General features: G+C 37.2%; 1 protein-coding gene across 2 annotated transcripts in view; it reads right to left on the bottom strand.

Moving 5' to 3' along the window:
* Positions 1–3,249: 3,249 nt before the first annotated feature.
* The window catches only part of CNOT6L (CCR4-NOT transcription complex subunit 6 like), an 89,610-nt gene continuing 76,525 nt past the window's right edge, over positions 3,250–16,334 (bottom strand). For both annotated transcript variants that reach the window (XM_080650251.1, XM_080650250.1), the window contains exon 12: positions 3,250–7,837. In XM_080650251.1, the coding sequence (XP_080506377.1) occupies positions 7,625–7,837 (213 nt within the window). In that variant the 3' untranslated portion in view covers positions 3,250–7,624. The remainder of the gene's footprint in view (positions 7,838–16,334) is intronic.

Raw genomic sequence — 16,334 nt, 5'->3', positions numbered from 1 at the left:
ATATAGTAGATATTTTTTGTTGAATGAACTTACTCTAGGTCTTGGCAGGTCCACCTGTGAATATTGGTTACTCAGCAGATCTGTCCGGGGGTGTCTAGCAGTCAGGATGGGCTAGATTACCGTATGCCTTAATAACAAACCTTCATTGTATTCAGACACTGTGATTTAGCAGTTGTTTCTCACTCACACTACATGTCCTATGGAGGAGCTCTGCTCATCAGTCACTCAAGGATCTAGGATGAGAGGTTTGATCTCCACATGTTTGTATGATCACCATGGCAAGGAAAGGGAATATGGCAAATTGCACACTGGCTCTTAAAGCCCCACTCAGAAGTGGCACATGCCCTTCTACTCAGATTTCTTCAGCCAAAGTAAGTCTCATAACTATGACTAACTTCTGAACCTATTCGAAACAAAGTAGTGCTTGAGTAGTAATGTAGTTTCCACCAGAAAAAAATGTATCAGGAATTTGTAATTTTTTGCCTGAATTACCTTGGCTCTCCCTAATTCACTTTGTAAGAGATGCACTGACCTGAATGCAGACATTTACACTGCACACATAAATAGTAAAAAACCAAGACAAAGGTATGCAGTTGCAAAATGGCCATTTATTGCCTACAGGGAAAGAAAAGTGAGGGAGAGAAGGGAAGTACACAGGTGCAAGGAAACAAGCATATATTTAGCCCTATACATCATGTGTGAGCAGTACCCAATCTCCAAAATGGAAAAAAGTATTTTGTCATCTGACATAATAGTTAAGGTTCTTAAGCACCTCCCTTCTGAGCTGCCACAGATTTAAAAGGCAGGACTGCTTTGTTTAGTCAATGTTCACATTAATGAAAAAATACTACCACCCAACTGTGTCCTTTTGCACACACATTTTGTACAGTGTCTATTGTGAAAAACATCTCAGCTGAGCAGCTTGGTCAAGATTCAGACCTCATCAATAGTTTAACTGTAATAAATAGAAAAATAAATCAGCTGGTGATTTTGTCAAGGAGAATGTGTTCAATAAGAGTAGAACCACGTTCTCCAGGGATGACAGTGTTAAATGATTAGAACACTACAGAACCAATCTATTAAACATTAAACACTAGTAAGCTACCATTACATGGCACTTCATTAAATCTAATTTTAAGAAAAGAAAATCTTAGATTTTAAACTGATTAGAATACAATAACAAATTAATTTAGTGCTAGACTTTTTTTTTTTTTTTTTTTTTTTTAGGACAAAAGCAAAATAAATACGCAACGGAAAACAGATTTGTTCTGGAATAATATCAATAGAAACTACCAAGTATTCAAGGGGGAAAAACACCAAAACAACTTGCTCAGTTTTAAACTCATGTGCTTTGCTTTCAATTATTAATTTAGTTACAAAAACACTTTATAGGCCACAGAATGACTCAAATGTATGCAAAACAATCAATTTAATGCCAAGTACTGAAAATAAATGAACCCTTCCCAATTCAAATGGTAAACTGAGTCAAAGAGGTCATCTCATGAACAATGAGTTGGCACTTATTTCATAGTCAAAAGAAATCACAATAGAAAATACAAATTAATCCATAGTGAATGTGACCAATGCCTGGTCCTTTCAGAGAAAAAGTACATATACACTCTTTGTCTTAAAACAAACAAACAGACTCCATTCATACCACCCCACTAGAGATAAAAGCAAAGTTGAAATGTTCATCTTCCTCAAAATATTCCAAGTGCTCCAATAAACTCTATTCCTTTGCTTCTCCTAGATGAAAGAATTGCTTGCATTTGGACAACTGTACGAATGCCCATAGTGCACTTCTCAGTGCTGCTGGTGTTTAAGAAATTTGCCACAACAATTTCAGATCCAGTGTGCAGCAACACAGCCATCCAAAGCCTCCTCCAAAAGTTGGCAGAGCACCGCTCAGGAATTTCACAGGTAAGGGAATATATTTTTAGCAAGTTAAGCAGAGAAAGGACAGTACAGTTTCTGCATACACACCCAGACTATTGTATCACTTACTGCATCAAGATTGAAACAAGTAGCAGGAAACTAAGCTTATTCAGTAAGAAGCAAAGCCATTATTTGACACATCAGCGCTGAGCCAATCGTGTGAGCTAAGATAACTAATTAAACAAATGTGGTACATATAACCATTGATAGCTTGAAAGAAACAGTCATATACCAGTAATTAGAAATTAACACAAAACTGAAATGAGCAAGAAAGGACCACTTTATGCTTCAGAGTTAAAAGTAACAGACATACCAACAGGAAAATTATCTAAATTCAGGGAGATTGGTATAAAAAAATAACTAAACTATGTCTTCTGAAAGTTTCTGAAAGCTGAATGTACCAATGCCAAAAGAATCATATCACTTGGCATTTGCATATCCTTTTCGTAATGTGATTTATTTCTGATGACACAACTTAATTTCAATATAATGCTGAATTTATACTTATGTTCCATAAAAATTAACATTTAATAGGCAGAAATGTCCTTATTTCATATGCTTTGAAAGTAAACACTATTTTACTTAAAAACTTCCATTGCTTCAATAGCATAATCTTAGTTGAATAAAACCTCAACATGCTTGTTTTCCTTTGGTTCCAAGAATAACCCAAGTCTAACCAAACTTATGCAAAAAAAATCACTAACTAGGTTAATAAAGCTTGCTTTTCCTGGTGTCTCCCTATTTCTGGCTGTAGACCTGTGATTTAAGAAAGAAACATAAGGAAGGTATTTGGTTAAAACAAGAAACATGCATGCACCCCCTTACCACCTTCTTAAAAAGAAATGTTTGAATTTTTTCCCCCTTTCTTTCTGTGCATCTTATTCAGAACACCCTGCAGTATAGGTATAAGAGTTTTCTCTTTACCCTTAAGCTTTAAGTGATACTTATAAAGATTTACATATTCTGTAAAATGGAAGATGCTCTTGGCATCCTGTTCTTAAACAGAGTACAACTTTGGTAAACGAGCCAAGGTATAGATGTACTAATTTACTTATGCTTGAATTCAAATTTGGTGATCATGATGCCATTAAAAATTTTGAATCATTCAAAGCAACCATAGTATAAAATTTCTCTTCTGTGTTTCAAACAATTTCAAAACTTTAGTTGAAGTTCCTGGCTTAGAAAAATATTCTAATCTCCCTAGTTAATTTGTCTACCTATAATTCAGGGTTCTACAAAAATGATACAATTCAGAAGGATTAAACAAATCTTTTTACACACATTTAGAAAGGTGATTTTTTTTTTTTTAAGAAGAGGTTAGGTGGGAAAGAGACTGCCTTACAAATGTGAATATTCACATTTCTGTCAAAATATAATCATGGATGAATGCTATTTTGAAAACGTGCTGTAAAGTCTTTGCTTGCTATAAACCATTGTTTTCATGGCCTGCCAAAAGTATCAGAAACTGATGATGTTTTCTGGGACTGAAGCTACTAATTAGTCAATGTGTTTTACAAAGCTATTAAAATCCCTCAGAAACTCTGAATGTAAGACCTTAGAAACAAGTAAGTATTGGGACACAGTTGATTTTTATTGCTAGAACATCTAACCTTGAATTTAGAAATGATGAACCATATGTCTCTGGTTGTATCGAACACATTTGACCTATATTTTTCTTGTGCTTTCTCTATGCCCTGCTATTTGATTTGAAAGTATAGGTGGCATTAGTGATTTTTAGAAACTCTTAGAAATTCAACAAACTTAAATTTTCACCCATTTAACTATACTTAGGAGATACAATTTTTAAATGGATCACAATCCATTTGCCCATGTTCCAGTTTTAATGTGCCACATCCTCAATCTAATATAACCCACCATGGAATCAAGTGATATAAGCCTCAGATATCATTCAACTTTCTCCTTGCTTCTCTGGCATTTAATATGTAACTTTAAGACACCAAAGAAAAGGGACAAATTAGAAATGAAGCTTTATATTTCTGTAAACTACAACACTAAAACACAGTGGCTTCTTTAATACACTCACACAGGATGCTTATTAGCAAAATTAAATATTTGCCTATGAATACCAGAAAAGTAATTTGAAAACAAAGAGTTTGGAACAAGGCAAATGGGAGGGGGAAAGCTGGTCTCAGAACCCATTGTGCCATACCTGACTTTAACATGTGATATTCAAACAATCGTTCACACGCCTTACATCAAGGAAATGAAAAACAAAAACATTCAGCTACATTGTACAAAAATTTTTTACATAAAACATCATAAATCTTGAACAGATTTACTATATCTGAATTCTAAAAAGTTGCCTATAGAATGGTGCTGGGATTCTGTTCTCTGCTTGCTTTTAGGCAGTGCTGTTGCTTAAAAGTTGACACCAGGCACAATATTTTAAAACAAAGTCAACAAGCAAGGAGCAGTAAGGGACTTGAGCCTTTCCCAGATGTCAGTCCTGAGGATGCTGCGATATTCCCCATCACGATGTGTAAAGCTATGAGGCGGATACTGATGCCTGAGAAAGTGGGTGACTTCACATGCACTTGCATGGCTGCTGTAACGGCAAACAGTGCAGTTTTCCTTCCCTCAAACAACACTGTTTTAATAAATTTAAAGAACACTCCAGTTCTTAAATACCAGAAATCATATTTAACAGTTAAAAAAACACATTAGCACAATCTAAAAATGCCCAAATTTTCCTTTATCTTCAGTTAAAATATGCAGCAGCCCAATGGCATAAAGCTTAACTTATTCTAAGAACGAGAAAGCATATGAGCATAAATATTTTATTCTCACTGAATATATACCATATGTCATTCACCTCTTCCTTTTTTGGCCTGTCACTGCCAAAGTTCCAAATGGCATGGGTTTTAACAAGACAATACTGAGGAGAGCAGCATTTCTGATCATCTGAATTGGCAGCTCAAACAGATACCACTCCTTTTACAAAGGTAACAGAGGGTGAAGGGTACGTGAAGGTTGGGCAATGGGCCGAAGGGAAACGTGCACATGAAATTTGGGTCACCATGCCCCAAGTAAGTGTGCCACCCAAAACATAACACAATTACCTACTTCAACAAAGCTACTACCAACATTTATTAAAACCACATTAAAAATACACAGGATAATGAATGGTCTGAAAGAGTGCATTTGGAAGCAGAGAGAACCCAATTACACACCTTCCTGCAACAGAGTGCCTCAATCATACACAAAATAAACTTAAGCTGTTTACAATGTTTCCCAAATTTTATTTTCCCTCTACATTTAACTATTAAAAAAGTTTTTATTAATAAATGGGCTCCTCTGTGGTTCATATACAATCATAAGTGAACTTTAAATTCCATTTTATACAAACATCTCAAAAAATATCGGGAGTGAAGTATGGTAGGAAATATTGCTCACATTGCTAATTAACATGCATATATGAAAGGAGGAAAATGTTTTGTTAGTGCATATACCTCCAGAGCAGAAAACCCACCCAAAACAAAAGGTTTAAAATAACACATACAGTAGCTGATTACAAAAAAAGGTAATGTCCACAAAATTAAGTTTTTCATGCTATTCTACTTTCCAGTACTATAATTCAGGTAATCAATTTGCATGGCTAGATGTTGAATGCTTGAGGTATATAAGAAGGGATACCTGCACATTGAGGAAAATCTGTCATCTTAAGGGTTGTCTCTTTGTGTGTTTGTTTCTTCTGACATTTTAACATTTTTAAAAGAATATTTTATTTACATCAAACTTCACTTAGCTACAATGACATTCCAATTTTAATAGATGACAAACAATGCCTCATCACTAGGCACTTTTAAAAGGGAGTTTAGGCTTTACAGAAACCTTCTGATGCAATCCCATATGTGGTATCACATCATCCCACCACCCTCATCCCATTAAAATTACCCTTCAGGGAAATATTATATTCTATAGCCTGATTTACTACGGAAGAAATTAGTATGAAATAACCAAAGGAAAAGCGTCATTTAAGACTAATAAAACAGCCTAAGATGTCAGGTTTGAAAGAGGAGACTAATTGTATACATTTAAAACTAATTAAATAATTTAAATTTGACTTGTACTTTATATATTAGTGAGACACAAATATAGGCTATTTTATTTTAAAATTTCATTCACATAATGGAAAATTTCTTGTTTATTAAAAATATCACATTTTGAGACTAGAAACAGTAAAGTGCATGAAAAGTTTAAAATATAAATTCAGAAAACTTTTATAGCAGCAAAAAAGCAGAATAAAGAAAAACTTAAAAACACAGACACAACCTTTTCCTGTTACTGTGCCATAATTAACATCAAGTAGCCAACCAATTTCCCCCCCAGAAAATGATATTATCTTCACTGCCTCGAGTCACAGATTTTCAACTGGCCCCTCATGGGCAAAAAAAAAAGGATTCCAACATATCTAAAGAACATCAAGAGTTGGGAAAAAACCAGTAGCTTCTTAATTCAACCCTGACAGACAATAGAAACAAAGATTTAAAGCATGTAATGGCCATTTGGCAACTAGAGTCAGGAAAAATGATCCAAGGTTTTCAACTACTCCCTGTCTCTTTCTCTCCCAAATTCTTTCTATTGTTGCCCCCAAAAGCCAAAACCAATAGCCACTTGACCTACTTTGGGAAACACATTGAATACTTGGATAGCTTTCATCTTCTAAAACTTTGATCAGGGCCATTTCATCAGTAGTTATTTTTTAAGCATTTGACTATACCAGCAAAAATGACATATATATATAATACATTTTTTTCCAGCACAACCAGGCAGAAAAGGGTAGATGAGAATAATGAAAAATACTAGACACTAATTTTGTGGGCTTCCTAAATATACCAAAAATTCTACTTTCAAAATGTGTGGCAGTAAAAATTACCTGCTGTTTCCCTATAAATAAACTGGAGAGTCGGGCTTAAAATTAATACTTCCAATAAGTCTATAACTAAAAGGGGAACAAAATTCAGAGTGATTCCTCAAAAAAAACAAAAACAAAAACAAAACAAAAACAAAAAAAACCTAAAAAATGTTTGCCCAACAAACTGTCATGTGCAGTTAACTGTTTGATTTTGAAAGCATATTGTGCAACCATCTTTAATTTCTCAATTTTTCTTATGGCTATAGGCTATATCATAGTTTATGTACAGATCTAGTAAATGTAAATGCTTTGTTAATGTGCAAATGACTTTGGGAGCCAAAAATCAGTTTGTTATAATGGAAAACAGAAATTCAAGGAAGTTTTCCCTGCAAGGCATACCATTAAGTTTAAAATCTTACATCGTTTTTAAAATTTGCCTTTTACAAAAATGGTTGGCTCATTTGAAACCATTTAAAGGGAAATATTTGTTTTGGAAAAACAAATACACTGTTGTTGGGCCTCAAATTGGTGATTTATCAATTAAGAATGCTGACTCTTAATATAATATGAAGAAGGTTGATTTTAAAAACATGTTATAAATTAAAAATTTGGAAAGAGTAATACTTTGGTTCCAGCTCTAGTGCCAAACGATGCCAATATGCACAAAAATGTACAAAATCTTATAGCAAACACATAATGAAAGGAACCTGAAGAAGCAGCTTAAGGATGGCCATACTTCACTCCTATATACTTTGATTTACAACTGTACAGGTCCATAGCAATAGATCCCCGTCTTTGCGGGGCAGTACTCCACTACCTCCGATTAGGCAAGTGAACACCATTGACAAGAGGCAGGAGTGGAGGGTGGAGTTCAAGTTGTGTTAACAGTGAGAAGTGGTCTGAAGGGATGTGTGGGTGTGGACACCCAGTGATGTTGTTCTCAACCAGCCATTGAGGATCTAAAGGCCCCAGGACACCAAGCACGTTCATATGAGTCTTGGAATAGAAAATGTAGTCAATTACGCCCTGAAAAGAGATTGGGAGTTGGAAAAAAAAAAAAAGAGAGAGAGAAAAACATATGATTAGAAAAAAGAAAAACTTAATATATACAAGAACAATCCATAATTTTCAAAAGCCAAATACCTGAGTGACCTGTACCTCTGGTTGTTTTGACAATGGGTAAAATAAGGCTCAAGTCTTCAATGGGTTATTACATGAAATAAAAGTGGCACAATAGGGAAACAAAGTACCCTATTGAAATAACAGTCTTAACATGTGTATATAAGTGATAAACAAACTGAGGAGCTAAGCACACCAAATTATGTTTACACATCTTTAGAATTTGCTTGCTTGGGTTAGTAAAATCTAATATATGGATTTCCAAGCATTATGGAAATTGCAGTAATTCTAACAGCTACAATAAGTAGAATCTTTCTATAAAATGCATATACCAGTATAATTAATGAAAAGGTATCACTCAAATTAATTCCTTTAATGATAACTGGAATTATTTTCAATTATTTGCAGCACATCAAAATATCCAAACACATCTGAAAGAAGCGATAGTAAAGCATGTTTTCAGGTTTGCTAATCCTAGTGCAGCTTTCCCTATTTGTCATACCTACAAAATACTGCATGCAGTTAATTGCTCTAATTTGTTCTTTAGTTTAGAATACTCATTTTCACAATTCCTGGTATACTCTAAATTTTGGATTCCTTCCTGCCTAACAATACCTTTGCAAAAATATTCAGCAGGGACCATATATATTAGTAGAAGCCCAGTGCACGAATTCATGCACGGGTGGGATCCAGCTGGCCCAGGGGAGGGGCTGCAGGTAATTGATTGACCAGCCCTGCCCCCGATCAGGGTGTGGGGGCAACCGGGGGGCAGAGCCAGACGGGGGACGGGCCACAGGCAGTTGGCCATCGGCCCTGCCCCGATTGAACTCCCGGTAGAACTCTCAGTCAAAGGGACAATTTGCATATTAGCCTTTTATTATATAGGATTAGCAGTGTTTCTCAGTCTGTCTGATCAGTAAGTTTCAAAACTATTGTGCTCTTCACTTCCTAGCTCTTTCTATGAAGCCAGCATTACCCTAATTCCAAAACCAGATAAAGACACCACAAAGAAAGAGAATTACAGGCCAATATGCTTGATGGCCAATAGATGCTAAAATCCTCAACAAAATTCTAGCAAATCGGATCCAGCATTACATTAGAAAGATCATACACCATGACCAAGTGCGATTTATTCTGGGGATGCAAGGATGGTACAATATCCACAAATCAATAAATGTGATACATCACATAAACAAATTGAAAGACAAAAATCACATAATCATATCAATTGATGCAGAAAAAGCATTTAACAAAATCCAATACCCTTTCTTGATAACAACTCTCAGCAAAGTGGGAATAGAGGGATCATACCTCAACATAATAAAAGCTTTACATGACAAACCTACAGCCAACATCTTACTCAATGGGCAAAAACTAAAATCATTTCCCCTAAGAAAAGGAACAAGATGCCCACTTTCACCACTCCTGTTTGACAGTATTGGAAGTGCTAGCCATAGCGATCAGAGGCAAGAAGAAATAAAAGGCATCCAAGTTGGAAAAGAAGAAGTAAAACTGTCATTATTCGCATATGACATGACATTGTACACAGAAAACCCCGAAGACTCCATAAAAAAACTACTAGACTTAATAAATGAATTTGGCAATGTAGCAGAATACAAAATTAACACCCAGAAATCTACGGCTTTTTTATATGCCAATGAACTCAAAGAAAGAGAAACTGAAAAAACAATCCCATTTACCACGGCATCAAAAAATTAAAGATACACAGGAATAAACTTAACTAAGGAGGTAAAAGACCTGTACTTGGAAAAGTACAGGACATTGAAAAAAGAGATGGAGGAAGACATAAACAAATGGAAGAACATACCGTGTTCATGGATTGGTAGACTCAACATCATTAAAATGTCCATACTTCTCAAAGCAATTTATAGATTCAATGCAATCCCCATTAAAATACCAACGACATATTTCACAGACCTAGAACAAACTCTCCAAAAATTCATTTGGAATAAAAAAAGACCCTGAATAGCTGCAGCAATCCTAAGAAAGAACAACAAAGTAGGAGGGATCTCAATACCAGATATCAAGCTGTATTACAAAGCCACTGTTCTAAAAACTGCCTGGAACTGGCACAAGAACAGATATATAGACCAATGGAACAGAACAGAGAACCCAGAAATAGACTCAAGCTATTAAGCTCAATTAATATTTGACAAAGGAGCAAGAGCATACAATGGAGTCAAGACAGTCTCTTCAATAAATGGTGTTGAAAAAATTGGTCAGATACATGCAAAAAAATGAAACTAGATCACCAACTTACACCATACACAAAAATAAACTCAAAAAGGTAAAAGGACTTAAATGTAAAAACAGGAAATCATAAAAATCTTAGAAGAAGCCAGAGGCAGCAAAATATCAGACATATGTTGTAGCAATATCTTTACTGATACAGCTCCTAGCACAATGGAAACTAAGGAGAAAATAAACAAATGGGACTATATCAAAATAAAAAACTTCTGCACAGCAAAAGAAACCACCAACAAAACAACAAGAAAGCCCTTTGCATGGGAGAACATATCAGTATTTGCCTATGCTATTTCAGATAAGGGCTTAATCTACAAAATTTACAGGGAACTTATACAACCTAACAAAAGGAAGATAAAACAATCCAATCAAAAAATGGGCAAAGGACCTAAATAGACACTTTTCTAAAGAGGACATACAGAAGGCCAAGAGACATGAAAACATGCTCAAAGTCACTAAGCATCAGAGAGATGCAAATTTAAAAGGACAATGAGGTACCATCTCACACCTGTCAGAATGGCTACCATCAACAAATCAACAAACAAGTGCCGGCGAGGATGTGGAGAAAAAGGAACCCTTTTGCACTGCTGGTGGGAATGCAGACTGGTACAGCCACTGTGGAGAACAGTATGGAGTTTCCTCCAAAAGTTAAAAATGGAACTCCCATTTGACCCAGTAATCCCACTTCTAGGAATATATCCCAAGAAACCAGAAACACCAATCAGAAAGGATATATGCACCCCTATGTTCATAGCAGCACAATTTATCATAGCTATGATTTGGAAACAGCCTAAGTGCCTATCAGCAGATGAGTGGATTAAAAACCTGTGGTACATCGACACAATGGAATACGCTGCTATAAAAAAAAAAAAACTTTTGCCATTTGCAACACCATGGATGGACCTGGAGACATTGTGCTAAGCGAAATAAGCCAATCTGAGAAAGATATATATCACATGATCTCACTCATATGTGGGATATAATGATCAACATAAACTGATGAACAAAAATAGATCCAGAGACAAGGTAATACTGAACAGACCGTCCAACCTAGAGAGAAGACAGTGGAGGGGGAGGGGGTTAGAGATCAACCAAAGGACTCATATGCATGCATATTAGCAAAACCAATGGACAGAGAAACTGAGGCGGCGGTGGGTGCTTGTCCTGGGGGGTTGGAGTGGCTGGGAGGAGGGGTCAACTCGGGGAAAAAGGAGACATATGTAATACTTTAAACAATAAAAAAAAACACAAAAAACTATTGTGCTCTTATTGTCCCAGGTTGTGTATGCAAGAGTAAAGTCAAATTTTCTACCTACCCATATCAAGAGAGCCTGACCCCAAGCATGGAGAAATATCTCCAGACCTGGAATTACTTATTTACAAATATTATAAATAATGAGTTTCAGCTAATATTTTATATAGCATCACAGTAAAATAGGATACTTTACCCACCAAAAAAGAAAGAAAAAGAACTCTTAATAAATAAATGAATATATATATATACATATATATATTTCATGAAATTCTAGAAACAATTACCTTAGTTTGCTAATTTTGACATGACCAAGACCAAAATAACAAACAGTTCCTTAACCTTACTTTACCACAAATAAAGAAACCTAGTTGAATCCATGAGCCACTAATAACTCTAAGTCCAAATAGTCAAATGATATTAGTACAACGAATTATCCCTTCACTTGGTTAATGCTTACTTTTGCAGTAACATTTTAGAAAAAAGCTTAACAAGGGTCAGAATGGTCTCACTTTTCTTTATGAGACTACCCTTTTAAAATATTCTCAATTACTTATGTCAGATAAAACCTTTTATATTCTATCACTTTTATTAGACTGGTTATTATGCACATCAGCTGCTAGTTAGAATCCTTTGCAAACTCAAAGAAAAATGGTAGACCCTACAGAAAGTAAGATGAATTTTTTTTCCAAATTATTTAATGTTTTTATGAAATTTACTGGGCTGACACTGGTTAATAGGATCATATAGGTTTTAGGTGTAGATTTCTATGTTACAAGATCTGTATGGTGTACTGTGTGCCCACCACCCAAAATGAAATAAGATGTAATTGGAGGAATCACTTGTAACTATTCTCTTAATTTGAAAAATCAGAGTAAAAGCTCTTATCAAAACACTTAGCAAGGTCAAGTCTGTGAACCTGCCCAAATATTTGTACATATGCACATACATTTATCCATTGTATCATATTCACAAAGGAGGTTATAGACTAATGATTCTTAACCTTTTTTGATTCAAACTATTTCTTTTTTATAAAAGACTATACCATGGAAAAGTAACTTTATGTTAATAAAGACTATATCATGTCTGTAGAGTTGTGTTAGAGAAAAAAGTAAAAACAATAAAAAGCTTATGAGCTAAAATTATGCTGAGCTTTGTTTTGTAAAAAAAAAAAAAAAAAAAAAAAGTGAGAAAATTATATACCATACTAGAGGCCTGGTGCACAAAATTCGTGCACGGGGGGTGGGGGGGGTCCCCTCAGCTGGGCCTGCACCCTCTCTAATCCAGGACCCCTCAGGAGATGTCTGACTGCCGGTTTTAGGCTCGATCCTGCACTGGCAGTCGGACATCCCTCTCGCAATCTGGGACCGCTGGCTCCTAACTGCTTGCCTCCCTGCCTGCCTGATCACAACTAACCACTCTGCCTGCCTGCCTGATCGCCCCTAACTCCTCTGCCTGCCGGCCTGATCACCCCTAACTGCTCCCTGGCTGGCCTGATAGCCCCTAACTGTTCCCCTGCCAGCCTGATCACCCCTAACTGCTCCCCTGCCAGCCTGATCTCCCCTAACTGCTCCCCTGCCTGCCTGATAGCTCCTAATGGCCTCTGCCTCGGCCCCCAAACCCGGGACCTGGGATTCTCTCCCTCTGACCGGCCACAAGCACCTGGGACCTGGGCTTCCCTTCCTCTGGCCAGCCGCAGGCACCCAGGACCCCTGGCAGCTCCAGGACCCCGGCAGCTGGGGCCGGCTGCAGGCACCTGGGACTGCAGGTGGCTTTGCCTGGGCCAGCCACAGCTGCAGGCACCCAGGACCGCGGGCAGCTTCTCCTGGGCCCGGCTTTGTCAGGACGGATGTCTGGAAGACGTCCGGTAAAATTAGCATATTACCCTTTTATTAGTATAGATATTTCATAATTTAACACTTGACATAGGAAAAATATCTTTCTTTTCATTAAATAGTTCAGGCATGCCCTTAGATTTAGGGTGGGGAAAGCAGCAGCAGAAATTTTGAGTTAAGCTGTTTATTCAACTTATGGACTAAATGATTGGGTACCCCCAAAGTTCATATGTTGAAATCCTAATGCCTGATGTGATGGTTTTAGGAGGTGATTAGGTCATGGAGATAGAACCCTCATGAATGGGGTTAGTGCTCTATAAGAGACCCCAGAGAACATTCTTGCCTCTCCGCCATGTGAGGATATAAGATACAGCTATCTGCAATTCAGAAAAGGGTCTTTATCAGAACCTGACCATGCTGGCACTCTGATATACTTTCAGCTTCCAAAACTGTGAGAAATAAATTTGTCTTTGTATAAGCCATATAGTCTATGGTATTCTGTTATAGCAGCCCAAACTCACTAAAATGCCTGGTCTAAAAGTAATACTCCTGTTTACCCTTTTCAAATCAGTTCCAGATTAAATGAATCTGAGTTGTAAGTATGACTTTTCTACATTTCTAACTTATTCAAGGACTGAGAAAGTAAACAAATGCTAAATCAAGTAAATAAAACTTAACACTCCACTGATGCAATGGTTGGATACTGCATTTGGATCTGTATTTAATGCTAATCACAGGACATTTTAATATTTGCCATTACCTACCCATTTTTACTAATTGCTTTCAATATTGGTATAGAACTAATTATTTCCTCTTTCCCACAGATTTTTATAGCTCTCCTTCTTTCTCATCCTATCCTACATATCCAAACAGCAAACACTCTGAGCCATGTACTCTTGGTTTTTTACCTATACTTATTTGGGCAATGTAAATGGTTCAATAACATTTTTTATTTAAAACATATGTAAGATCTTTTGAAAAACATCAACAAAGGATTTAAAAATAATTCAGAAGACTGAGGAAGATGAGTAATATCTCAAATTTTGTTTCTCTAATTTAAACTTTATGAACAAGTAACCTTTATGGAAGCCTAGAGGAGATAGAAATGATTTGGTCTTTTTACCTAAACAAATACCAAAACAACAATAAAAGTTATAGAATTAGTAGCACTTACTTTGGGGAACTTTATTTTAGGTTTACTGGGACTGTGCTGGCAGAGATGTATCACACTCTGTGTCTGTGTATTTGTGTTTAGTATATATCACTACAGTCACAAAAATAGGAATTAACCTATAGTAAACTGTGTATCATTAAATCTGGAGGTTTTCCTTCAAACTTACACAAGAGTAATAGTGTGTTAGAGTTGGCTAGTACCTGCTTTCTTAGCACTTCACCCCAACTGTGTGTTCAATGGTAGTATATTGGGAGTTTGAAATCTACTACAGTGGGAGTACTTATACCACAGAAATCAGCAAACACTACAGATTAGGGATTCATTTCCCTCGAAAACTAGCTATTAAATATTTACTAGCACATCACTGCATATGAGTGATTTGAACAAAACCAACCATCAATGGATATTATTATCTACTCTAACAGCAAAAATACTAAAAATTAGATTCAACTTCTAAACAATTTTTTCCACTTCATGATTACAAAAGCAGACTAATAACATCAGTACATTAATTTCCTTTCATTTTCCTACTACTTGTTTCTTAAAAAGGGATAACAAGCACTGAAAATGGAAAAAGGTTATTGGAGATTTAAGTGCCCATTTCATAAATTTGTTTTAGTATTTTATTAAATTCCCGCTAGGCTTCTTACATCAAACCACTTTCTAACATCTGTGTGTTTTTTCAGGACAGTATAAGATTTTAAGATAGAGCTGGATCCAAGATGGTGGCGTAGGTAAACACCTAAACTGCTGCCTCGCACAACAATTTCAAAACTACAACTAAAAGACAAAACATCTATCACCCAGAACCACGGGAAAGCTGGCTGAGTGGAAGTTCTACAACTAGAAGGAAAGAGCAAACAGCATTGAGGGGTGCACAAGTGCTGAAAAGCTGAGGTACGGAGGCGCGCGAATTGGGCTAGCAGCGGGCAACTGGGAGCGCTGCTTTTTTTCAACCCGAAGGGAGACAAGCTCCAGATTACTCCGAACTCCAGTTTCTGGGGAGACGCGGGGGACCCAAACTCATACGGGGAGAAGCTGGACTGTCTGCCGTGGGGTTGGAAAGTGAGGGAGGCTTGCTTGCAGGGCTGCTCGCAGGAATAATTGTTTACTGTGCTGGGGCGCGGGACACGGGGACACGGTTGGAGACGCAGAGCCAGCTTACTGGCAGCCATCGCTGTTTGCCACGCCCTAGCCTAGTGACGCCCTGAGACCCCGCCCCGCACAACCTACAAACGCACCCAAGCTCCAAGCAGCGGCTTTAGCATATGAATGGTCTGCCCTATTGCAGCTTAAACTAGCAAACTTGCAGCCCGGGTCAGACAGCTCCAAAACCTCCAAACCCCAAGCAAAGAGGAGAAAACTGTAGTTCTCGCTGTAGCGCCTGCTGGGTGGCCTCAGACAGTAGCTGACCTGCACACCATTGGAGATCCAGAAGCCAGTGTACCTAGTGGTCAGTGTGAGACACCAGATTTCAACTCCTCACATCCATAAGTGACACATTCAAGAGGCAGACTCAGTGAGCACCAAAGCCCCACTGAAACAAGTCCTGCACCATAAGTGTGTCTCCAGTGCAGCAGTTCTTCCATTATAGACACAGTGGGTCCTCACAGCCAATTGGCCTGGAGGTCAATTCCTCCCAGTGTACCAACAGCAATCAAGGCTTAACTACACCAAGACTTTGCACTCAGCCCACAAAGGGGTGTACCAAAGGCGTCCACCTCAAGTGATTGGGGAGGCTGAGCTACTGGCCCCTCCTATAGGTCACCTACCACACAAAGCCACTCCATCAACACAAGGAAGCAGCAAAATGCGGAGACCAAGAAACATGTCATGAATGAGAGAAATGGAGGAAAGCAAACTACTGGACGACATAGA

The sequence above is a fragment of the Plecotus auritus genome, assembly GCF_963455305.1.
Source record: "Plecotus auritus genome assembly, chromosome: 1".
NCBI lineage: Eukaryota > Metazoa > Chordata > Mammalia > Chiroptera > Vespertilionidae > Plecotus > Plecotus auritus.
Note: the sequence above shows the minus strand (reverse complement) of the source record. Positions and strands in the feature narration are given on the sequence as shown.